This window comes from Colletotrichum graminicola (assembly GCF_000149035.1).
Source record: "Colletotrichum graminicola M1.001 genomic scaffold supercont1.117, whole genome shotgun sequence".
Taxonomy (NCBI): Eukaryota; Fungi; Ascomycota; class Sordariomycetes; order Glomerellales; family Glomerellaceae; genus Colletotrichum; species Colletotrichum graminicola.
The window spans coordinates 3,206-27,637 of NW_007361121.1; the positions used below are offsets into that span (position 1 = coordinate 3,206).

The window sequence follows — 24,432 nt, forward strand, 5'->3', positions numbered from 1 at the left end:
GCCTTAAAGTAATTTATAACTAAAGTAACTATTATGTCTAGCTCTTATAAGTAGTATACTATAATAAAATAATAAAACTACTACTAATAAATAATAAATATAAATATAATAAACTATTACTTATAGTAAAAGCTAAGCTACTACCTAGGAAATATATAGCCTTATTATAAGAGGTTAACTAATATTAAAAAAAACTAAAAATAATCCTTTATATAGTAGTAATAACCTAGCTAGATATTACCTTTATAGCTAGCTAGCTTACCTACTTTAACTATAATCTAAATCTAGATTACTAAAAGGCTATAAATTATATACTTAGGTATCTTTATTAAATATAGCACCTTTACCTTAGATATAAAGTAATACTAGGTAGTAAAGATAATATATTAGAGCTTACTTTAAACGCCTTATTTACTAATAACTTATTAGACTATTATAGCTTATAAGCGTATACACTAACGCTATTTAAAGGGCTTATCTCTTAGTAAGCTAATAAATAGATATAGTAATAATATTAACTACTAAGGCTAAATTACTAGCCTTATTATTTACTATAAAAGAGGTGCTTTTTATTAGTAAATTAATTACTATATTAAGTATTTAACTATTAATATAACTAAGAACTAAATTATTACTTAATAAGTAAGTAGCTACTAAATAGCTACTAACTATTTACGTTAGCTATAATAATACCTAAACTATTAGGCTTATTACTAAGAAGCTTATTTAATTATAAATAAGGCTATAGTATATAGATATTTATAACTACTAGCTATACTAAAAAGTAGTAGTAAGTTAAATTACTATTAAATATAAAAAGTCTACTAAATTAATAGCTAATAAATTAATAAAGGCGCTTAGTGTATAATAATTTACTATATTAATAGTGTTATTAAATATAAGTAACTAATATATATACCTTAAAGTAAATTAATAGTAAGAATTAGCTAATAATAAAATAAAGCTTTATTAGTAAATAAAAGTAGAAAATATATTAGATATTAAAAAATAATTAATAAATAAATAGGCTATATATAGATAATATTTAGTGTAGGCTCTATAGTAATTAAATACGCTACTAGCACTAAGGGGGTATATTAAATATAGTAGAATTATATATAAATTAGCTAGTAAATATATAGTTACCCTATAGCAAATTGTTAGGGAATAAGCAGTAAACTAGTCCTACTTTTAGGGGTAACTTTACTAATAATATCGCTAGCATTAGCTAGGGATTTCCTAACTAAGAAATAGGGGTTTTCCCCTATTTCTATAGGAATTTACTATAGTTACATAACATATAATAGAATTAATTAAGTAACTATTATAATCCCTACTATTTAATAAATTAAGCTATATAAGTAAAAGGTCTACTAATACTTAAGTGTCTCTCATAAGTATTACTATTAACACGACTTATATAGCCTATTACTAGCTTATAGGTAGGGGGTTACTGCTATATAACAACTTTAATAGTATTATAAAGCCTTAGATAGGAATTTAGTAGAACTAGAACAACTATTAATCTACTTCTAGAAGGGTGGCTCTACTTATAGATAGATATTTCTTTGTAACAAACCACCTTATCCCTCATATAGATAACTAAGCTGTTTTCCTATATCCTTTCCCACCTGAAAAGCCCCTCTGTAATATCTATCATGTCAAAGTCTTACAGATCTTTAAAAACACATAGTTTAGACCGCTTAACCACCTTGTCCGCAAAACTAGTTATAGGCACGGCCTCCAGGACGTCAAACAGCGCGATATCCGACTTCACATCGCGGTGAATCCAGTTGCGGATCTCCATTGCCACGAGTGAGTCTACACCGTACATGTAGAGCGGCCGCCCGGGGTCTACCTCGGACGCCGGCGTCAACAGGATATTAGACACCTTATCAACCAGCCCGTCAATGACGGCAGCAACAGCCTCGTCCCTGGTCCTGGAGCCCGCGAGCCGCCGCGGCAGAGACGCTACCGCCGTCTGCGCGGCGTCCCCGCCGCTCCCATCTTTTGGAGAAACCCCGGAGCGCACGGCGGCTAGGTGTCCAAACCGGGCGTCCGCCGTAAGCCAATCGGGCAGGGTCAGACCCGCCGCTTCGAAGGCGCCAGCCGTGGCAAGGCCCACGCTGATCTGTGCGGGGAACTCGGCGGCCGGAGGCCGGCGCATCTCCCCGTTGATGATGGTCTTCATGAGCGTGTGGAAGGTGGCCTCTCGGATGCCTAGCAGCTCCTCCCACTTGACCAGGTCGCCCGCGGCGCCCTTCTCGGCCAACACGCCGACGTCTCGCATGATGCCCAGGTCAACGGCGCAGCCGCGCAGGCCCAGCGAGCGGCGGTGGTAGGCCAGAGCGTCCTGGAAGGCATTGGCTGCGGCGTAGTTGGCCTGGCCGCGGTTACCGATAACGCCCGAGATGGACGAGCACATGATGAAGAAGTCGAGCGGATAGGCGGGCCCGAAGTGCTCATGCAGGTTGCGGGTGCCGTCAACCTTGGGCCGGATGGCTGCCGTCCAGCCGTCGTGCGACATCTGCTCAAAGACGCCGTCGCGCAGAACCATGGCCATCTGGACGACGCCCCGGACCGGCGGCAGCTCGGCACCGCAGCGAGCGAGAGCGTCGGCCAGCGACACCTTGTCGCTGACGTCGGCGGCGTACGCCCTGGCTTGTATGCCCGGCGCGCAGGCGGAGATAGCGGCCATGGCGGCCTTGGCCGATGGTTGCGTGTCGCCGGATCGCGAGATGAAGGCGACGTTGCGCGCGCCCGAGTCGACGAGCATCTGCGCCAGGGACAGACCCAGGCCACCTAGGCCTCCGACCAGCAGGTATGTGGAGGCTGGGTCGAGCTGTAGGGCGGTCTTGGGATCCCGCACGATGGGGACGTCGCCGTCGTGCTCGAGCGAGAGAACGATCTTGCCGCTGTGCTTGCCGCCCTGCATCAGGCGGAAGGCCTCCTTGACAGATTGGACAGGCATGATTGTCAAAGGCGAGGGGGGGCGCAGGACTTTTCTGCGAACGAGGTCAAAGGTTTTACGCCAAGTCTCTGCCATAAGCCCCGGATCGTGCTGGAGGACCTGAAGAAGGGTGAATGAAGTGAAGGTGATGCCAGCAGCGAATGGGGCCATGTCGAGGCGCGTGTTCTCACTGATGTCGCGGCTTCCGATCTCTACAAACGTTCCGAGGGGGGCGAGGCAGTACTACTTGTAGTGAGCTACTTTAACCCAATGACGCAGAGCACGTAGGGTAGGGGGGGAGGCAGAGGGGCAGTCATACCATAGATTGACGGAGCAGCTCACCCGCAAGTGAGTTGAGCACGCAGTCGACGCCGCGGCCACCGGTGACGCGTTTTACGCCCTTGACGAAGCTGGAGTCGCGCGAGCTGAATATGTGCGCCTCCTGTATGCCGTATTGCTCCATCAGGAGAGCCTTCTTGGCCGCAGATCCGACCGTCGCGTAGATTGTGAGGCCCATATCGCAGGCCAGCTGAACGGCGGCCTGGCCGACGCCTCCGGCCGCGGCGTGGATCAGTACCGACTGCCCCGCGCGTAGCCGGGCGAGGTTGACTAGGGCGTGGTAGGCCGTAGTGAAGACGCACGGGAACGACGCGCCCTCAGCGAAGGACATCTCGTCCGCCATGCGGGCGCACATGATGTCAAGCGTGCGGGCCCTGGTGGCGTGGGAGCCCAAGATGTGGGCACTGACGCGGTCGCCTGGCTTGACGCTGGTCACCTTGCTTCCCGTCCTGAGGACGACGCCGGCGCCCTCGTAGCCCAGACGGGGGTCTGCGATGAGCCCCATGGAGATCATGACGTCTCGGAAACTGGGAATTGGAGGTTAGATGAAAACTAAAACCTTCGCCTGGCGCGAGGCTGGTAGGACACGATGGGGGACACGACTCACTTCATCCCGGACGCCTTGATATGGATCTCGACTTCGTCCTCCTTGAGCTGGCCCACGTCCTCCTGCGGCCCGAAGCGCAGTGTGTCCAACAGGCCGGGCCTGGAAATACCGAGACGCAGCGGAAACCCGCACGTCTTGATCGACGCCATCTGCGTCTCCGTGCCGGCGTAGGACGCGACCTCGGCGCTGAGTCCGTTGTCCTCCAAGACCCTGCTCACCTTGAGCATGCCATTCCCGTCCTCAATGAACTCGGTGTCCTTGGTGGAGCTGCCGAGCACCCTGGTTGCCAGCTCCGGCCCGCGATCGAGACCGGAAAGATGTAGCGTCTTGAGCTCGGGGTTGCCCAGCTCTCTCCGAGCGACGCGTAGTGCGCCCTCGATGACGGACGCCGCCGGGTCGTTCTTTAGCGCCGTCACCCACAGCAGACTCGCCGCCTTGACAATCATGTCCTTGACGAGACCGAAGTCGGGCTCGGAAAGGTTGTCCATCGAGGCCTTCTCTAACTCCAGCAAGCACACGACGCGCTCCGAAAGGACCGCCGTCGCCAGCTCCGGCGTCCAGGGTACAGTTCTGGTCTCGAGTCCTTTGGTCTTTTGAAGAAGCTCTGCCAAGGCGGTCGAGAACCTTTGAACGGCGCCGCTCGGCATTGGCGGCTCCACTATGGTTACTCTATTGCCCTTTACCGGAAAAGCGCCGGGGTCGGGGTCCGCAACGACCGGGGGAGCAGTGATCAGCGTCATCCCTGCTTCGGCGGCGGCGTCCAAGGACAAATCGTCAACACGGCAACCTTCCGGAAGCTTCGACTTGTCGAGCCCCTCGCAGTCGAACCCGCAGATGAGACGCCCGCCGGGCTTGACGTGCTCCAATAGAAGACCGAGGTCGGCGTCGCCGCACATCAGGTCCCTGCAGGCCTGCCCCGCGAGGATGAGGTCGAAGGTGGTGTCGGCTGGCTGTCCGGGCTTGAGCCGCAGAACCTCTCTGCTCGAATCGCCGGATGCCGCTGCCGTGTCGCCGATGACGGCATGCCTCGCCTGGTCCGGCCGGCTCAGCGAGAGACGGCCTAGCACCGTGTTGTCCTTGGCCGAAGACTCGTGTTGCTTGGCTAGGACCTCGAGTATGGTTGTGTCGGGGTGCTCGTGGAGGATCATTTGGGCAATCTATCATCCCGTTAGCAATGCTACTCCTGCAAACACAGGCTTGTGTACATGGGTGGTTTCGGTGTTCGTGCACAAGTAGTCCAGACTCGCTGTATAGAGAATGGCATCCTCGTATATCTTGTCAAGCAATCAACATATTACCTTTTCCAGCTTGTCGTCTGGTGTCAGCCCGGCACTCGCAGCAACGACGCGGAGCTCTTCATTGGTGAGCAACCCAAAGGCCGTCTCCCACCGCGTGGAATAACACAGACCCGGCGACGCCTCTGACCGGTCCTCCCCGGCGCTGCTCGCGTCGGACGCGATGTCGCTGGTAGCCCGATACCCGCGGATGGAGAGGTAGCACTTGGACAGCGCCTTATCAAACATGTAGACTTCGGACTCCATCTCGTTGATGCCGCGCCTCTTGGCCCTCGCGAACCCCTTGACAGGCGTGCCCGCCTCGAAGGGAATATCAGCCGAGATCTCAAACTCGCTGATGAACACGGGTATATACGGCCTTTCAGGCGGCTCCCCGGGACCCCTGTAGCACGCCGCGAACGACGCCGAGGCGGTCGAATCCAGCGTCGTCGGGTGTATCAGGTGCGTACGCCGCCCGGTGCGCCCCGTGTCGAAGGACTCGCCCGGATCACCGATGGCTAGGTCGTACACCGACTCGCCCGGTCGATAGTGGAGCTTCTTCATGTTCTGAAAAGTCGTGCCGAACCCGAGCCCGACCTTGGCCAAATCAGGGTAAAAGTCGCTCATGGGCAGCTCCTCTACGCAGGCGGCGGCCGCCGCCTCGTACTCGGCTAGACAGGCGGCGGCGGCGGCTTCCTCTTCGCGGCTCGCAGCGCTGCCGTCATCGGCCTCATACTCTATGCGCAGAAGACCGCGGCAGTTCTGGCGCAGCGGCATATCGGGCCCTCCCGACGACGAGATGGTGAATTCGAGCCACGCGCTCGGCGCGGAGCCGGCGGTGCCGAGCAGGTGCGGGCGGACGTGGAGGACAAACTCGGTCGGCCTGTCCTCGTTCATGATGGCAGCCGACCCGATGGAGACGTCGCGCAGCTTGTAGACCCGGACCGCACGACCGGCCTCGGCTAGCTGTCGCGCTCCCTCCAGGGCCATGGCGACGAGCCCCGCCCCAGGATAGACGATGACGCCAGTGATCTTGTGGTCGCGCACCCAACTCTCCTGGTCAAGGCGGACGTATCCGCGCCAGACGTGCTCGTCGGGGTTGACGGAGGGCATCGGGGCGCCCAGCAGGCCGTACTGCGGGTGAGGACGCATGTTGTGCTCGCGACCTATGCGCGGGGTCGCGTCGAACTTGCGCGAGTGCTGCCACGGGTACGGCGGCAGGTCGGTGAGCATGGCCGCGCCCGAGTCGCCGTTGACCTTGGACACGTCCACGGCTGCCCCCGCCGCGAAGAGGTTCCCAGCCAACGAAAGCGCCATGTCCTCGTCATTCATGCCCCGCGACAGGGAAGGCAGGTAGCCGATGCCCTTGACGCCGGAGGTCGCAAGTATTTCCTTTACGCTCTGCTTCAGGGCGGGGTGTGGTCCTATCTCTATCAGGAGGTCGATGACGCTAGCGCTGCCGTCGGCGTCGACGGACCCCTCGGCGGCCGGACAGACAAGTTGGCGCAGGGCATCGGAGAATAGGACTGGCGAGACGAGGTTGCGGCCCCAGTAGAATGCTCCGAGCGCTTCCGGGTCGACCTCGGCGGCCTCGACGCTCGACACCATGGTGATGACATCCTTGGGGACGTCCGGCGGAAGGCCGCCCGCGCTTGGACGGATGTGCCTGAGCGACTGGACGTAGCCCGGGTAGATGGTCTCCATGTGCTCCGAGTGGTAGGCGACCTCGACTTTGAGACGGGCGGCAAACATTGACGTGGCTCGCAGCTTCTCGTGCAGCTCCTCGATTGCGGCGGCGTCGCCGGATATCGTAACGTTGAAGGGCGAGTTGACGCAAGCGACAGCCAGCCGCCCGGACGTGACGTTGGAGATGAGCTTCTCGGCCTCATCCTGCGAGCAGCCGACCGCCAGCATGCCACCCTTCCGCCCGGGGGCCATGGAGGAAAGGCCTGCGGAGAACTTGCCTCGGAGGTAGGCTACCTCGACAGCGTCCCGCGCGGTTAGATGGCCAGCGCAGTAGGCAGCGGCGATCTCGCCGCTTGAGTGGCCCACGACCCTGGCGGGACGGACGCCCCAGGACATCAGCAGGTCGGCGAGACCGATCTGGAGGATGGTGCAGAGCGGCTGGCTTAGCTCGGGTGACTTGATACGGGTTGTCTCGGCCGGCCTCCGAAGCTCCTCGGCAGCGTCCCAAGAACAGCCCAGCTCGGCGAGGTAGCCCTGGCACTTTTCGAAAGAGGCTTTGTAGACGTCGAATTCTGGTTCACAAGGGTTAGGGCAAGGGTTCGAGGACGTCGACATGTCATCAAGTACATATACCTATACAGGTATACGCATATAGACGGCCCAGGACAGGGAAACTCACTCATTAGTTCAAGGCCCATCAGCGGCCACTGTGCGCCCTGTCCCGTGAAGACGAAGCCGATGCGCGGGGCGGCGTGAGACCTGACGGCGCCGTCGCTTGTCATCGCAAGGAGACGAGATCGCAGGTCCTCGAGGTCGGTAGCGATGCAAGACTTCTTCCACGAGAACCTCGAGCGCTTGTTCCCCAAGGTATACGCGAGGTCGGCGGCACGGGTGGTGGCGTTGGCATGTGTAGATTTGTTGCCGAGATAGTCCGCAATCGACTGGGCCACGCGGACAAGGCCCTTCTGGTCCTGGCTGCTGATGACAAAGAGGCGCTTTTTCCTGTCGTGCGCAGCTGCTGCCGAGGAGTCTAGAGCGGGCTGGTGCTGCCGGCCCCGGGGGGGGATGCCTTCTTCGATGATGACGTGACAGTTGGTCCCGCCGACACCAAAGTTGTTGATGCTCGCCCGCCTGGGACCGTTCGTCTTGGGCCACGGCATGAGGGCTGTCGGGACCGAGAGATTCCACTCTCGCAGCGGGATCTTGGGGTTAGGTGTGCTGAAGAACATCTGCGGCGGGATGTATCCCTTCTCGAGGGCCAGGATCGACTTGATGAGCGCCGCCACGCCGGATGCGCCCTCCAAGTGGCCAATCTACTCACCGCAAAGATGGGGTGTGTTAGTCAGTCGTTACATCTCTAGATAGAGCAAGTTGGGAGCGGGTCGGGTCGGTTCATACGCTGGGTTTTACGCTGCCGATGATGAGCGGCTGCGAGCTGCTTGCTTTCTTGCCGAGTGTCTCATAGATTGCTCTCGTCTCAATGGGATCGCCGGCCTTCGTCCCAGTTCCCTAAAAGAAGCGGGAAAAACGCGCAAAAGGTAAGCGAGTGGAACTAGCAGGCAAGGTCGGCTCGCAATGGGCCAGGTGCGGGATTTCCATCTTACGTGGCACTCGACAAACTGCGTGTCACTCATGTCCAACTCTGCACCCTCGTACACGTCTCTGATCAACGCCGCCTGCGACTCGGAGCTGGGCATGGTAAACCCCTGAGTGAAGCCGTCCGAGTTGACGCCGGTGCCAGGGATGACAGCGCGGATGGGGTCGCCGTCCCTGAGGGCGTCGTCGAGGCGCTTGAGAACGACCATGCCACAGCCCTCGCCGCGGCCGTAGCCGTCCCCGGAGGCGTCGAACGACTTGCAGTGACCTTCGGGAGAGATCATGGTCAGGCTGCTCAGGTAGATGCCGCACTCGGGGTTCAGCATGAGATTCACGCCGCCGGCGACGGCCAAGTCGGTCTCGCCGGCCAACAGACTCTGGCATGCCATGTGAACGGCGACGAGGCTGGACGAGCAGGCCGTAGACACTGTCATGCTAGGGCCCTTCAGGTTGTAGAACCACGAGGTGCGGTTAGACAGCATTTCGGCGTGGGTGCCGAGGTCGGTGTAGCGGGGCGACGTCTCCGTGTCCCGGAGGATGGAGTCGCGGTAGTCGCAGGACGAGAAGCCAACGTAGCAACCCGTCCGTGAGCCCGAGACGCCGGCCATGGTGAGGCCGGCGCTCTCCAGGGCTTCGTAGGTGACCTCGAGCACGAAGCGCTGTTGGGGGTCCAGGGCGACGGCCTCGCTAGCGTTGATGTTGAAAAAGGCTGCGTCAAATGCCATCACGTCTCTCTTTAAGAAATGGGCGCTCCTCGCCGCAATGGTTTGCGGCTTGTTGCGCCCAGGGTGGTGGAATGCATCCGTGTTCCATCGATTGTGAGGCACCGAGAGTGTATCTGATGGAGGCGTCCGTCAATCCGCCTCAGTCCGTCGAACATGACCCATATCACAAGGGAGAGTCCCGCTTAGAAGCCACTTACCTCTTTGTTCTAGCAGCAGCTTCCAGAATTCCTCCGGAGAAGAAGCTTCGTCCGGGAGGCGACATGCCAGCCCGACAACAGCAATGGGAGACTTGGGCATAATAATGGCTCGGAAGGACGCAAGGACCGTCGGTGGCGGCGAGTTGCAAGTCACGGAGAAGGGGTGGGAGGGTGAACAGGGGAAATTGAAGAGAAACGGGTTGTGCCCTGGTAGTGAGTAAATGGGCGTGAGGTTGGGTACAGGTGTTTTGTTGCGCTTCGTGAAGCATCTGGTGACCGCTTCGGGCCACCATTCCTACTTGTACCAACAGTTGTAGCTATCGTAGGCCTTCGTTCCAGTCTATCTGCCTTTACCGTTCGTTCAGCCGTTAATACCCTGCACGCCGGGGGTCCCCTGTGTTGTTGACGAGGTTCTATTCAAACTTAGTATGGCGTATACGAGGCTCGAATCCACAAGGGTCCTCCCAGGTGCCAGTAGGTATGTAGAGGCCCTGTACCTTGTGCAGCGTCGTCGATGTCTGGAACCGAGACTAGCAGGGATATCTGCACGGGCCGAAATCGAACCATTTGGAGGGCATAAGTGAGCGAATTCGTAATACCGTTTAATTACAAGAGCCACTGCCCGGGCACGACGATGATGAGACGACAAAGACAACATGCGGGGGCCAGGTAGCAACCGCACAATCCGTTGCGGCATATTATGTCGGCATCTCGCGCTCTTCTTGTTGTCCGACTGGCATAACGTGGTTGCGGTTACCAGGCGTAATTCCGGATTGCAGGACCAAGGCCAAGTCAGCAGAGTACCAACTCAATCTCCCAAAAGTCGTTACCATCAGCCGTATCAATAATACTTTGATGATAGAAGTTCTGCGGTCACATCGCATTGTCACTCCAAAGGCCGGATCCACGTTGCTTCCAATATTATTATGCTGCTTCTTCGTGACATAGCAAGTATCGGTTTCTTGGAAGCGGGGCAGACGATTTGACAGACATAAATCACACACACATACACACACACACACACACACACCCTCACTCCTTTACTCCAGCCCGTCTTCCTACCACACCCATACAATCCCGTACTATTCGGTTACGCAGAACAAACGCACAAGTCTTATGGCGTCGACAACCCCCCACCAGTGCCAGTCCTCCTCCTCTCGGGTGGACCTCGAGACGCTGGGAGCAGAGTGCCTTGCGCTAGCGAAGAAACTCAAACACCACCTGGCGTCCAACGGCCACCCACAGCCCTCGTTCGAAGTCACCGGCCCGATTGAGTACCCCTCGCTGGACCCCGAGACCGAGGTGACCAGACAGCAGCTCCGCGAGGCTGCCAAGACGCTGCTGGAGTTGGCCTCGGAGCCGGACGACGTCTTGACAGAGGACCTGTTCAACAAGGTTCACGACCTCAACGCCTTCGCCTACGTGTCTCGCTTCCAAATCGCCCAACACGTCCCTGTCCATGGCGCCATCTCCTACCCGGATCTTGCCTCCAAGACGGGAACCGGCCTCGGCCAGCTCAAGAGGGCCCTGCGTCACCTCATGACCCTGCACGTCTTCGTCGAGCCCCAGCCCGGCCGCGTCGCGCACACGGCCAGCTCCAGGCGCCTCGTCGACTCCCGGGGCGTCCGCCTCTACAACGAGTTCGTCAGCAGGGACACACTCAGGCTGGCCGCCTTCCAGCTCGACGCCATCGACCGCTGGGGCCACGACTGCGTCGAGCCCGACAAGGCGGCGCACAACATCGCCTTTGCCACCGAAAAGCCCCTCTTCGCCTACTTCGCCGAGAACCCGGCCAAGATGAGCGAATTTGGAGACCTGATGGCCTTCATGGCTACGTCGCGCTTCCAGTCCGGCGAGCACCTCATCAACGCCTTCCCCTGGGCCTCTCTAGGCCCGGCCAAGATGGTCGACATGGGCGGCAACGTCGGCCACTGCAGTGCCCAGGTCGCCGCCGTCGCCGACCAGCGCATGACCTTCGTCGTCCAGGACCTGCCCGAGGTGGTCGCCCGCGCCCGCGGCCGCGACAATGACGCTGTCCCCGTGGCACTGATCGAGAGCGGCCGCCTCGCCTTCATGGAACACGACCTCTTCGCGCCTCAGCCCGTCACCGATGCCGACATCTACCTGTTGCGCATGATCCTGCACGATTGGTCCGACGACAAGTGCGTCGAGATCCTACGCCACATAGCCGCGGCTCTAGAGGGCCGCCCCGCCGCCCGGCTTCTCGTCATGGACACGGTTCTCCCGCCCTCGAGAGAGTGGCCCTCCGTCGTGGAGCGGCCAATGCGCTCCATGGACCTGCAGATGGCGCTGATGACCAACGCCAAGGAGCGCGACCTGGGCGAGTTCGAGGCTCTGTTCCGGCGGGCTGACGCCCGTTTCTCTATCTGCAATGTCGTGAAGCCTGTGGGGAGCCTAATGTCATTATTGGAGGTTGCGCTGAGCCAGAAGGGGGGGGCTGTTAGGTAGGGAGGGTCATGAAGAAGGGTGGGGATGCATGGCCGAGGGAGAGCAAATGGGATGAGTTTCTGAAATGATACAAGTCCAGTTCATACCCACTTACAACTTGTGCAATGTATCTGGCTTGGGCAGTGCTAGTGCATAAAGATGACGCGGACGCGCGCAGCTATATGGTTTACAATATATTTATTCACAGGCAGCAATCATAACGCCTCTAGATACTAGGACATCGGGGCTAAGCATAACAAGACTCAACGTGGATATGGAGCAGTTTGAATTTGTATCACGGGAAGAGAGGGGAAATGGGAGATTTCTAGGGGCCTGAAAGAAGGTGGTAATAACTATGAAGTACGTTGTGAGGATTCCTCACAGTTATCCATGATTACCAAGTGTAACAATACAACGAGCATTAACCATCGCGAGCGTTCTTGCCTGGTTTTATATGCCTCCATGTTTACATCAGACGACAGTTTCCTATCACAAGTTTTGAGTCACAACAGAACCACTACGAAGACAGATATATACGCCGATTTACGTTTATTAGGGCGCAGACGTAGACTTGGACTTTGACATCAGTCAAGATGCAATTGTCGCTACCCGACGAAAGATTTACCCATTGGCCCAAAGAAAAAAAGACACGGTCTAAGAGCTGCGTGCAGGCGGCGGCTGCCGCAGGGGCTCAAACGGCGTGTCAAACACCTCGAGGAACTTGCTCGAGTGAAGGTACTCGTCGTGTTTCTTGCAGTACATGGCGAAACCGAAAATCTCGTTTCCTGTTGTTGTTTCACTTTGTTAAGCGTGCGTATCTCTCCGAGGGAATGGGATGATGGGACAAGGCTCGACCTACCGGTTGGCGGCTTTCCTCGCTCACCGGATGCGTCTCTTCCACGCACGCGGCTGAGCTCCTGGATGCGGTCGACCCTAGCCTTGCGGCAGCGCTCGTAGAGCTGCAGCCTGCTGGGCACCTGGGCCGGCTTGGTCCCGAAGGGGAGCATGACGGCCAGGGAGACGGCGTCTTCCATTGCCGAGCTGGCGCCTTGGGCGAGGACTGCGTTTGGGAAAAGCCATGTTAGTATTCCCAACCAGAAAGGTGCAAGCAAAGTGTAGGTCTATGTGTGTGTGTGTTGGCAGGGGCTCAAAGTCTCACAGGGCGTAAAGGGATGGGCGGCATCGCCGAGGAGAGCAACCGAGTTCTTGGTCCAGATGGGCAGGATGTTCATGTCAAACAGGGGCCACAAAGTGATGCTCTGCTGGTCGACCTTGTCCAGCATGCGGCGGACGGGCGACGCGAAGTCGGAAAAGGCAGAGAGCAGCTTCTCCTTGCTGGGGCCGGGAGCTGTAGTTTCGTCCAATCTGGCGCGTTAGCTTGTGATGATAGCAACCAGCAGGAGGGTCCTCGATAGAAGAGGAGCACGGCGCAGGACGCACCTTCGGCTAGGCGGCGGGGGACGATGGGGAGGACGTTGATGTACTCGCCGAGGGAGCATGGGTACAGAATAATGCGCCTGTCGGGACCGACTAGGTCCATCATGCTGCCGGGCTTCTCGATGAAAGTACGGGTTTCGGGATCTTCGCGGAGGGCCTCGGTGCGGATCAGGAAGCGAAAACAGCTCAGAGCTGAGGGCTGCTCTTGGTAGACGTCGCCAAGGACGGCCTTGCGGGTGCGAGAGTGAACGCCGTCGGCGCCGATGATCACGTCGGCCGTGGTGGCGGTGCCGTCGGCGAAGGTGACAGTGCTGGTGTCCTCGTCGACGTTTGTCATCTCGCTGGCAGGGTGGATGAAGGCACCCAAGTCAGTGGCCTTCTTCTTCAGCCTGTCGTGGAGGTCGGCTCTGTGAATGAAGTAACACTTCTGCGCACGCTCCTCGGACAGGGTGGCCGCCTTGACCTCTTCGGTTATCTCCTGCATGACATCCAGTGTGGCGCCGTCTCTCATCATGATCTGGAAACCGCGTTCTCCGTGTTAGTAAGCTCCCCTTTTTCTTGCGGATAAGGCCTGCATTCGGTACTCACGTTCTCCATCGGCGTGGCTCCAGAGTCCTCGGGCTCCATGCCATAGCGACGGAGCAGAGTGGTCGAGTTTGGCTGGAGGGTAATGGCGGCACCTCTCTCGTTGACCAGCCGGGACTGTTCGTAGACCTGAGGAAGCACATTAGCCGTGATCTGGATGGAATGTGGTCTGCATCCTTGTCACAAAAACAAATCTTTGTCTCTCTCTCTCTCTCACTCACATGGACGTCTTGGCCGGCCTCTCGGAGGGCGCAAGCGGCCATCAGGCCGCCGATGCCTGCACCGATAATGACGACTTTCAAGGGCGTGTGGGATTCCATGGCGACGCACACCTAGGTCCGGCTTGCTAGCTTGCTCGCTTGTTTACTCTTTCTCCGGCGAGGCTGCTGGTACTTGGTGGACGGAGCACGAGAAGAAATGTGTCCCTCTCGCCGACTTGCCAAGACGTTATGCGGGTGCGGGTGGGTTATTCTGTTCTACTCGTTCCAGTGCGGTCCGACTTGCAGTTACAGCATATCTGGCCTAGTCAAGTATACTGGCTTGATGCAATGAGTCCACCAATTAAGGTTTAAAAGGTAAAGTCCGTGAGGGAAGGTGTCGTACATGCAGTGCTACATAGTATGCCCAGGGTACTCGCTCCGTAGCATGACTCGCTCATTTAAAGTTCATTGACAGTTACTCTGTACACGTCAAGGAATCCCAGCAATCGCTCAAACCCCTCCTGGCTTACCCGTACAAGGGGCCCCTTAGAGAGCAGCACGGAGACCGGGGGGTACCTCCCAAACCATCGGAAAACTTTAGGGTCCCGCGGGTTGGATACGGCCGGGGGTAGACGGACCCGCCCGTCGGCACCAGCTCACTATCACGGAAACTCGGCACGTTACGGTGTAGGGGTACCTAGTGCCAAGTGATACTACGTCGGAGTAGATTTAAACTTCTTACTTCTTGATGTTTTGGGTCTAATGGATCGCCGTCTTAATCTTACCCACTATTATCAACACCTCATACGGTTCGGCCAGCGGGGTGGTTTCGCACTCCGTCCAGTCCGTAGCCGCTTGCGTGCGCCATGCCTGGTTGTGCCAAGTAAGCTAGTCTCTATGGAAAGCATACCAGTTGTGTGACTGAGCACATCCTTGGCCTGCTGTATCATCACCTGATATCCCGCGACTATCGCTGGTTTTCAGTGGCCATATTTTTGGTTGTCCTGTTGCCGACATATGTCAAGTTTTCCGGCCGGACCGAACACCCTCGTCCACCTCCACGAAACACGATTCAACGATGGACAACGAAAGCGCCGTGCTCTATCCCAACCCGATCGTTGGCGAGAGCGTCTACAACTACGCACGCGAAAAGTCGCTGACCCTCCCCCCGCACATTCAACAATACCATGCCTGGATCTACGAAACTCAGGGCCGCATGGCCATGATGACCAGCTCTGTCTTCCAGGGCAAGTCGCTACACTGGTTCGCCCGTGCCATTGACGCAAAGAGAGGTAAACCACCAAACAATCGCGCCCTCCTTTGCCTCTTTGTATATATGTGTCTCGATTTGTTGCTGTTTTGTTGTTTGTCAGTCCTGCTGCCGTTTACAATAGCTGACACATGTACCGTGCCAGTGCTGGAGATCGGCGTCTATATGGGCTTCACTAGCCTCGTCTGGGCTGACGCCGTCGGCCCAGACGGCAAGGTCGTGGGCCTCGAGCTCTCGCCCGAGTACGCGAGCCAATCCCGCAAGATTGCGGCCGACAGCGGCATCCAGAACGTCGAGGTCGTCGAGGGCGATGCTGCAGAGCTGTACGTTGTCTGCCACACGGCCTCTTTCTTCCTCCCACTGTCTGAAAGGCCCGACTAACCCACACACCTCCTCTCTCTCCCTCTAGGCTTGGACAGCTCTCCCCATCCGAGCCCTTCGATATCATCTTCATCGACGCCGACAAGGATCGCTACCCCGCCTACCTGGATCTCATCTTGGAAAGGTCGCAGCGCGGCGTCGAGCCCCGGCTTCTTCGTCCCGGTGGCATCATCATCGCCGACAACGTCATCCGCCGTGGTCTCGTGGCCAACAGCTCCGACGATAACCCTTGGGCCGAAAGGTTTAAGAAGATTGGCCTTTGGTCCGACAAGGACATGGAGGCTCTAAACAGCTTCAACACAAAGGTAGCCACCAACAAACGCTTGGAAAATTTGCTACTGCCGCTGTTCGACGGAATGTCCATGTCTAGACTTATAGACTAGAGAGAGAGTAGTAATGCTATTATAACAAGCTGTTGTTGTTTTTGTTATTGTTATTTTTGATGATATATTTGACGCCGGTCCCACTGCTCACCCGTCGGATCAGTGTTAGCAATGTAGTTGGACTGGATATTCCTACCTAAAGTAGGGAAATGTAGCAGCATGTTCACTTTCCCCATAAGGGTTTTACGGTTTGATATCTGATAGTAGGACTACCCGCTGATAGGCAGCCAAGTATAATGGATTCGGTCAGGACCGGCCAGACGAGCCAACGACGGATCATTATATAATAGATGTTTACTGATGAACGATATATTATAATTATACGTCTCATATACTTTGGTCATACTTATTGCCATTATTCTAATGGGCATCTTCTCGCTATCATTGTACTACCTTTAGTAAGATAATATCTAGATAATACGTTTTATTCTACATCTAACAGACTTCGCCCAGGTTGTATATCTTTTCCCAGTCTTAGGACCGGGCAAACCGATGCAGGTCAACCGGTACCTGCCGCCTGCGCATGCAAATCCTGCTGTCGGGGTCGAACTGCTCTACAAAATCGAAGCACACATTTTGCCTCTTGTACCCCGAGGCAGGTCGGAAGTCATACCCGAGCAGCAGATGAACGAGAGCGATCTTGATTTCGCTCGCGGCGAAGAATCGTCCTGGGCAGGCGAGTACACCGTGCCCAAAGGACGTGAAGTTCTCCGTGGTGCTCACAAGAAGCGACGACTTCTCCTTACCCTTCTCCTGCCGCATCCTGAGGAAACGGTAAGGGTCGTACACATCGGGGTTCTCATATAAGGCCGGGTCCCACTGGCGATATGAGGGGATCAGGGTTTGGCTGCCCTTGGGCAGTACCGTCCCATCCGAAAGTCGTACCTCCTCGTCTAGGACACGGCTCAAACTGGCTGTGCAATGGCAGATGATTAGTAAGTATTTGCCCCCTTCGACACTCGGGTATTTCTCACTCAGGGCACCGGGATCCAGCCGTAGCGACTCTTTGATGACGCTGTCAAGAAGCCTCATCTCGTGGAGCGCATCCATCTTCCAGCCTTTGTCCGACAAGGCTTTGATCATTTCCTGGCGCAACTCCTCAACTAGCTCGGGCCTCTCGGCCAGGTCAAGGAGGGTGCGGCAGAGGAGGTCCGCGGTTGTGTGCAGCGCAAGAATCGACAGGGCCATCAAGCTGGCGGCGGGGTCGTAATGGGGTTGACTTCCAGACCTGATCTCGCTCCACCCGAAAATATCATTGTAGACGACTTGGGGTTCGCCACGTGCTCTGAGCTCTTCATTGTCATTCCGACGCTTCGCCAAAATTTCCCTTGACAATTTCCGGGCCTCGCGCATGCCGACGCGGAGCGCCCGGCACTGAGGAATGAACCAGTGTGCAATGGGGCGCAGAAGGGGTGGCACAAGCCCCAGAAAGAAGGCGGCGACGAAGATGTTGTTGGCGTAGTCGAGGGATACTTTAAGCCACTCGTCGGTGCCATGGAGCTCTTCGCCGACGAATTGGCGTGACGAGACGCGGCCGATGAGTTGCAGCACGTCCTGCTTCAACCGGATATCGCGCCACTCTGTCCGCGAGTAGAGTCAGTGGTTGTGAAGGATCCCCATGTTGCGATGACGCTCACCAGTCGAGTCGTGGAAGATCTTCTTTATGGCGTCTCCAGTCGCGTCTGTAATGGCTTCTGTCATGTTGCCTGAAGGTGCCCGTTACAGATCAGCACCCGTTTCACCGCTGATGATGGGCTGCAGGGTTACCAAGATGTCTCGTCAGGTCAAGCTTAATGACGTCGAACAGGCCGACGTCATCAAGACAACGATTAGCGGCCTCAAAGCCGGGATATTGTAACGTCTGGAGATGGTTAGCGCACCGGAGAAGTCCGACCAAGGCTCGGGAGGGTTAGACGCACGGGGCCGGGACCGAGGGAAAATTTGAATCGATGGTCGTTCCGAATCTCGTTGATGCGTTCCGCGGGAAGGATGATGACTTCGCCAAACCCGCAAAACACCCGGAAAGGTCTCTCGGGGAAGTCGCTCAAGGCCTTGTCCATCATGGCTCTCGCATTCTTGAGGAAGCGGCGCTGGGCACCAGACTTGGTGATTTCCCATCCTTTTTTGGGGTTGATGAGCGGTATGTCGTCCACTGATGACGACCTCCTTAAAAGACGAGTGAGGAGTATGACGACAAAGGCCGTAATAATATACCATGCCTGAGGAGTATAAAAGTACTCGTGGAGCCAGCGGTTGCGTAAAAGCATGTTTGATCTTGCTTTGCTTTTTCTCTTGTTTGGTTGTATAACTAGAGCTGTTGGCTTGCGAGCGATTCAAAAAATGTCTAGCCAGGCAGTTGCTTCTATTCCTAAGAGATGTTCAGGTTATTGTGTGATTATCAACCCAAAACTGATACTACCAGAGTCAGGCATATATTACTGCGAGCAATCCATGTCAGTCCGGACAGTCCGGATAGTTCGGATTGGTTGTGTCACGCCACTACCCAGGGGTGTTCGTCATTATATCGCTGCGCTAAGAACCCCTTGCTCACGCAAGGGGTAAAAACCAGGGTTATTATATAGAGAAAGGGGCTACTACTAGTAGTTTCTTTTATAACTATTTAAGTTTAAGACTAAACTTGAATTTAGCGCCTAATTATTTAAGCTTAAAAATTTCATTATTTATATATAGCTAGTATTAATAATATAACTTAAAATACTATATATATATAAGATTATATAGTTTATTACTTTAACTAAAAGCACTTTAATAAGCTATAGAGAGAAGTTAGGAGTATAACTCTATTAGTATTTTTAGAAATTTTTTAAAACTTAGTAAAATAGTCATTTTTTTTAGTCATACTTACTTATTATATAATAATTTTATATCCTAAAGGATTTAGTTTTATTACCTATTTCTTAGTAATAAGAATTAATTTAATTAAGAAAAGCTAGCACTATATTAGTCTATTATACTATATCAGCCTTATAATAAAGTACTAAGTATAATAAAGTATATATAAGGCTATATATACTATTATTTTTTAACTACGTATTATATATATAGTATTACTTTACTTAAATTATGTTATAAAGTAAAGTATGTTTTTAAGAATTCTTTTTATTAGTAAAGACACTACTAATCTTAGTTTTATAATTTACTTACTTTTAAAAAGTAGTTCTTATATACTTATTAAAAAGTAAGCTATACTTAGCTTATATAATATATAAGCTATAGCTATATGCTACATAAAACCTCTTAATACTATAATACTAGTTTTAATATTTTAAAAAATAGAAATACTTCTTTAGCTAAAAGTATATATAACTATAAAATAAATACTCTATAGTATAGAAATTAAGTAGATTCTCTATAGTAATTCTAAGTATTTCTTGTTTTTATTAAAACCCTTAATATAAGAAGTTATTTAAGATACCTTAAGTAGTAACCCTATTTTTTCACCGCTCCGTGAGGAGGGGGTGTTTAGCTCAACAGTACTGACTAGCACCCCTGGGTAATAAAGTCAAAATAGAAAGACCCTGCGGCACATGCTTTAATTAACCCCCGGTCTTAATAGTTGTTGAAGTGTGGGCCATGCTGATGGCTGGAACGGACTGATCGGCTGGCTACTAGGTAATAATGATACCGTAACCTGCATGGAATCTGTGGACCGCAACAAGTGAAGGTAGTTTCATACTTTCAAAGCTACTGGACGTATCCTATCAGTCGCATTCGCATAGAACCCTCTTACTGCCCCAATAGGTATATGGTGGGTTTTCACTCTCTTCCACCCAGGGTTAGCCGCGGGATCCCTACCTAGGCGGTGGCAGCTGCAAACAACGTCCTGGCCATTCTGGGAGACACGTAACAGGAAGAGAACGAGGGCATTGTCCTTCCAAGTGAACTGGTTGATCTACTACCATATGCTAGTTAGCTAGGCTGGACCAGGCTGGGCAAGGCAGGCTGACTAGCTTACCTCGACTATCTAAAGTAGGGATACAGTACACGGTATGTTATATTAGATGGAAGTAGGGGGAATAAGCGTAGTCACTACCTGCTGCATTGGTGTTGATAGAGGCGGTTTTCAGCAGCCAGCCGATCGGGCTGCCCGCCCAGGTTGCTCCAGAACATTGGTCAAATTGGCAAAAGATGATTTTGGGCACCCTTTACCTGTTGCTACTTACACTCTAACAAGATGCGTTATGTGCGTGCCCCAGTAAGGATTGCGTTGAGTCCAAGCCTCTTTGTGCTTTGTGTTGCTAATAGCTGTTACCAGCTTCGATTAACGTGTCAATTAATACCACTTATTCTGATGCGTCTCGGTGCTATCACGCGAAAACCTACTCAATGGATCATTCGGCTAAATGCAAAAAATCTCATGACATGTCTCTTTCTCGGAATTGAGCGGTTATACAGGACACTTTAACCGACCAGATTGGAGCGATTCACACAGCACTTATCTAAAAGTCCCACTGACGACACCATTGCACCATCAGCTCAGGTGTGATGGGTTGCATCTCCCTCAAGCTCTGACTGGCCGCAAGAGTCTCGTCCAGCGAGAAGGTGAACCGGACCTCCCCCAACGCGTCTTCCCCCGGCGTGCCTTTGAAGAAGTCCAGCAACTGCAGCGCCGGATTTTCCGTTCCGTCCTCACTCTCCCGTTCCGCGCTCGCTTCCAAGGCTGCCACCCACTGCCCCCACGACACCAAGTCCCTAACCCGCCCGCCATAAAACTCCTTCATCGCTCCGCTCAACTGGGAAAAGTGCCCAGGACGCGGGTTCACGGCGTAGTAGTAATCCACACCACCGCCACTGCCGGCACGCGCCCGCTCCGGCCCCAGGTCCGGGCCCGTCACCTCCGCCGCCTCAAGCACCACCCGCGCCGCCCCCTGCGCCGTCACCCAGTTCACCGTGCTCATGATCCCCAGATCCCGCGGCAGCACTCCGAGAACCCTCACCGACGACGCAACCAGACGCGGCAACCACTCGTCCCGATTCCATGACCCGGCCGCGTCCTCCGAGCCCGCAATCTGTCCGACCCGTACCACCGCCGCTCTCGTCCCGCTGCGTCGCGCCGCCTCTTCCGCAACCAGGTCAGCCACAAGCTTGCCCTGCGCGTACGCCCCCTCGGGAACCGACATAACCGTCGTTCCGCCCTCCGACCCGTTCCACGGCGTGGCCGCCAGCACGGTCGACACGAGCACGAGCCGAGCGTCCCGCGCCGCCCGCGCGCACAGGTCGACCAGGTGCCGCACGCCGCGCACGTGGGGCTCAAAGGCCCCGAGCGGGAGGTTGAAGTTGACGGGCCACTGGGCGTGGATCACGCGGTCCGCCTCCCCCAGCATACGGCGGTAGTCGGCGACGCTGAGCCCGAGTTGCGGCTGGGACAAGTCGGCCTGGAGGAACTCGGTTTTGCACGCGAGATCAGTCTTGAGCCCGCGCGCGGCGTTGAGGCGCAGTTGGCGCGCGCGGCCGTCGCGTGCGCGGTTGAGGCAGATGACCTTGCGCACTGCCGGGTTCGCGACGAGGTAGTCGAGGACGTGGGCGCCGAGCCTGCCGGTGCTGCCGGTCAGAAGAACGGTCTGCTCCGTGCGGCGGGCCGGGGGCCTCTCAGGCGCGGGGACAGACGGCAGGCCTAGGGTGTATTTTGCCAGCAGGGCCAACATGGCACGGGACGCTTCGGCGTCGGCGTCGAAAGGCTGCAGAGAGCCGGCGTGGCGTGCCCATAGGTCCGCGGCGAGGCGGCGGGGCGACGGGTTCGCGTAGATGAGGCGCGGCGCGACGGTCTTGAGGTCGATCCTGTCGGTTTTCGTGGCGAGGGCACCGCGCAGGAGGCGGCATGCGTTGACCACCTGCAGTGAATCGACACCGGCCGTGAACAGGTCCGTGTCCGGCTCGACGGTGGTGTGGCGGGTCAGGGTCTGGAAGAGGCGGCACAGACATTGTATAAGGGTCTCCTCCGAGGTGAGATCGAGGTTGTGTTGTGCGTCCTTCCACCCGGCTTCTGCATCACGGTAGAGGGCTTCTATCTCGGACTCGTAGAGCTTGATGGAGAGTGCGCGGTTGACCGTGTCCTTGACCAGCCTGGGGAAAGGCTTGTCGGCTTTGGCGAGCAGGATGAGCTGCCTGCTTATCTGGCCATACGTCGCCGTCTGCTTGTTGACGCTGGCAACGAGCGGCCAGAGCTCTGCCACGAGACGCTCGGCCTCGTCCGCGTTGGCGGGGTAGTGGGCGGGCTCGACGAGCAGCGCGGGCTGGAACCGCATCGAGCCCACGACGATGGCCGTCCCGACCTTGGGATGTCCGTTGAGTGCGTTCTCAAAGGTCACAGGGTTCAGCTTTTCGCCGTTGGAAAAACAAATCAGGTCGTCACAGCGGCCATGGTACTTCCAGTGATCCGGCAGCGTCGGATGCTTCTTGAAGAGGTCCTTGGAGGACCACTCGTCCAGGCCCGGGTACGTGTAGAAGACGCCTTGGATGGCGGAAGGGGAGTTATGGCGGACGATGACAAGCTCAAAGATATCGTCCTCGCCCGCGACCGGCCGCCACACGGCGCCCATCACGTCGGAATTTATATGAAGCCATTGCCAGGCGTTGGGATTGGTCTGCCAGTAGTAGGGCAACATACCGCATCTAAAGGGAGGGGGTTGAAGATGGAAACCGTCAGTACGTTCGGGGCAATGATGATCACCGCGGGAACCACACTCACTCCGTCGACCCAAACGAGTTTTGGATCACAACGCCTTGGTCCAGCAACTTCTGCCCGGCAGCATCGCTGAGGTTGCCTACCGGAACGTCTATGCATCAACAAATGCACCCACCATCAAGGCTTCTCCTGCGGGGTTGGGCGGGGGAACACTGACCACCTCCAAACACGACAAACGCCAACTTTTTGAGCCTGTCGCATCCTTCTTGAGTGAGGCTGAGCTCTTCCAAGACTGACGGGGGCAAGGAGATGGAGTCAACATCGGCGCCGGCGTGTGCCAACTGCTCCAGGACAAATTCGGCCGTGAACGGCCCGTTGAGGATGGCGAACGTGACCGGGACGCCCCAATACACGTGGAAGCCAAAGAAACTGTACAGGCCGCTGGCGTGGGAGAAGGGCACTGCGCGATGACGTCCTGGTCAGCGAGAACACACCGGGTAAGAGGAAGATGGGGGGGAGGCGCCCGTACTCGGGGTCAGGTTCCTCCTGGTGCGAGCCAACCCGCGCACGGCCGACTCGGTTCCTTTCCAGGTCGGCAGGAGATGCAGTTTGTCGTTGAGCATCATCAGGCCGTTGGGGACGACGATGGGCTTCGGCAGCCCCGTGCTCCCACTCGTGTGCAGCACCACGAAGGGCTCCCACTCCGCTTCCTCGGGGCTCTTGACGTAAGGAAACGGCTCAACCGCGACTTCGTGGGCTAGCCAAAAGTCTAGCGGCTCGAGCAGGTGCGCTTTCATGCTACCACGCTTCGCCAGCCATGGCAACACCGGCTGTTGGAAGGTTGCGTCATGGTAGAGTGTGTCGCAGCCTGTGAGCGCGAAGAGGTTGAGTTGCGCCTCTTCCGAGTTCCGGGGTGAGATTAATAGCGCCTGCAGCCAACTTCGATGTTATTCCCTGACACCGTTGAGACTGAGACTGAGAGAGAGAGAGAGAGAGAGAGAGAGAGAGGAGGAAGGATGTGCGATGGTCCGTGACAGAAACTCGCCTTGTAGCCCGCTTTGACGGCGGCAACGATAAAAATGAGGTACGTTGCGTCGTTTGCGCCAATGTAAGCCAGTGTTGGAAAGCTCTTGGGCTCGGGTGCGCCAGACGTCTTGAAAATGTGGTGGGCGAGGCGATCGATGGCGGCGGCGTACTGGCCGTAGGAAACAGGCCTCCAGCCGTCCCGCGGGTTGGACGACAAGGGTATCGAGAAGCATTCCCGCGCCGGGTCGTTTCTCGCGGCGTCATCGATGACGTGCGGGATGAGGCGCTTGCCGTAGACCTCTGAAGCTTCAGTGGCAGACATGTTTGTTTGTTTGTTGCTTAGGGATGATGACCGTGTCTGCTGATGGGGTTGCTGTTGGTTGCTGGAACGGGTGTCTCGATAATTACTGCTTGTCAACGCAAAGCACGTTCTGTTCTACCATCCGGTCACGGTGGCGAGGTCTACCATTTCCTCGCTTCCGAGGGGAGGAGGTGCTGTGTCCGTACTGCCCCCAACATCGTGGGCTGCTGACACACCGTGGTTTGATGTAACAGCCATGTTCCATGGCGATGCTAGGTGGCTAGGTACCGTTGAAAGCGGCCGGGGCCAGGACTTGAGGTGGGATTGATGTCCTAGCTCTGACATGACGGCAGATACAGGGGGATAACCCTGTCTCGCCCG

At 55.1% G+C, this 24,432-nt stretch overlaps 6 protein-coding genes across 6 annotated transcripts; 2 read left to right on the plus strand and 4 right to left on the minus strand.

Annotated features, from left to right (window-relative positions):
* Nucleotides 1-1,669: 1,669 nt before the first annotated feature.
* On the minus strand, nucleotides 1,670-9,474 carry GLRG_11770 (beta-ketoacyl synthase domain-containing protein; the record flags this gene model as incomplete). The annotated part of the gene is made up of 8 exons (XM_008102454.1): nucleotides 1,670-3,193; nucleotides 3,270-3,816; nucleotides 3,897-5,053; nucleotides 5,195-7,428; nucleotides 7,536-8,169; nucleotides 8,255-8,365; nucleotides 8,461-9,290; nucleotides 9,375-9,474. The coding sequence occupies 8 exons, from the start codon at nucleotides 9,472-9,474 to the stop codon at nucleotides 1,670-1,672; spliced, it is 7,137 nt and encodes a 2,378-aa protein (XP_008100645.1).
* A 1,016-nt stretch (nucleotides 9,475-10,490) lies between these two features.
* GLRG_11771 (O-methyltransferase) lies at nucleotides 10,491-11,843 on the plus strand (the record flags this gene model as incomplete). The annotated part of the gene is made up of 1 exon (XM_008102455.1): nucleotides 10,491-11,843. One exon carries the CDS (start codon nucleotides 10,491-10,493, stop codon nucleotides 11,841-11,843), a length of 1,353 nt encoding a protein of 450 aa, XP_008100646.1.
* Nucleotides 11,844-12,476: 633 nt separating this feature from the next.
* Nucleotides 12,477-14,164, minus strand: GLRG_11772 (FAD binding domain-containing protein; the record flags this gene model as incomplete). Its single annotated transcript, XM_008102456.1, has 6 exons — nucleotides 12,477-12,607; nucleotides 12,682-12,882; nucleotides 12,982-13,170; nucleotides 13,263-13,776; nucleotides 13,848-13,973; nucleotides 14,066-14,164. 6 exons carry the CDS (start codon nucleotides 14,162-14,164, stop codon nucleotides 12,477-12,479), a joined length of 1,260 nt encoding a protein of 419 aa, XP_008100647.1.
* A 958-nt stretch (nucleotides 14,165-15,122) lies between these two features.
* GLRG_11773 (O-methyltransferase) lies at nucleotides 15,123-16,078 on the plus strand (the record flags this gene model as incomplete). Its single annotated transcript, XM_008102457.1, has 3 exons — nucleotides 15,123-15,336; nucleotides 15,460-15,637; nucleotides 15,724-16,078. 3 exons carry the CDS (start codon nucleotides 15,123-15,125, stop codon nucleotides 16,076-16,078), a joined length of 747 nt encoding a protein of 248 aa, XP_008100648.1.
* Nucleotides 16,079-16,552: 474 nt separating this feature from the next.
* GLRG_11774 (trichothecene C-8 hydroxylase) lies at nucleotides 16,553-18,345 on the minus strand (the record flags this gene model as incomplete). The annotated part of the gene is made up of 5 exons (XM_008102458.1): nucleotides 16,553-16,992; nucleotides 17,053-17,658; nucleotides 17,716-17,784; nucleotides 17,846-17,939; nucleotides 17,998-18,345. 5 exons carry the CDS (start codon nucleotides 18,343-18,345, stop codon nucleotides 16,553-16,555), a joined length of 1,557 nt encoding a protein of 518 aa, XP_008100649.1.
* A 2,193-nt stretch (nucleotides 18,346-20,538) lies between these two features.
* Nucleotides 20,539-24,072, minus strand: GLRG_11775 (male sterility protein; the record flags this gene model as incomplete). The annotated part of the gene is made up of 6 exons (XM_008102459.1): nucleotides 20,539-22,711; nucleotides 22,788-22,863; nucleotides 22,942-23,184; nucleotides 23,254-23,653; nucleotides 23,695-23,699; nucleotides 23,766-24,072. 6 exons carry the CDS (start codon nucleotides 24,070-24,072, stop codon nucleotides 20,539-20,541), a joined length of 3,204 nt encoding a protein of 1,067 aa, XP_008100650.1.
* Nucleotides 24,073-24,432: the final 360 nt, after the last annotated feature.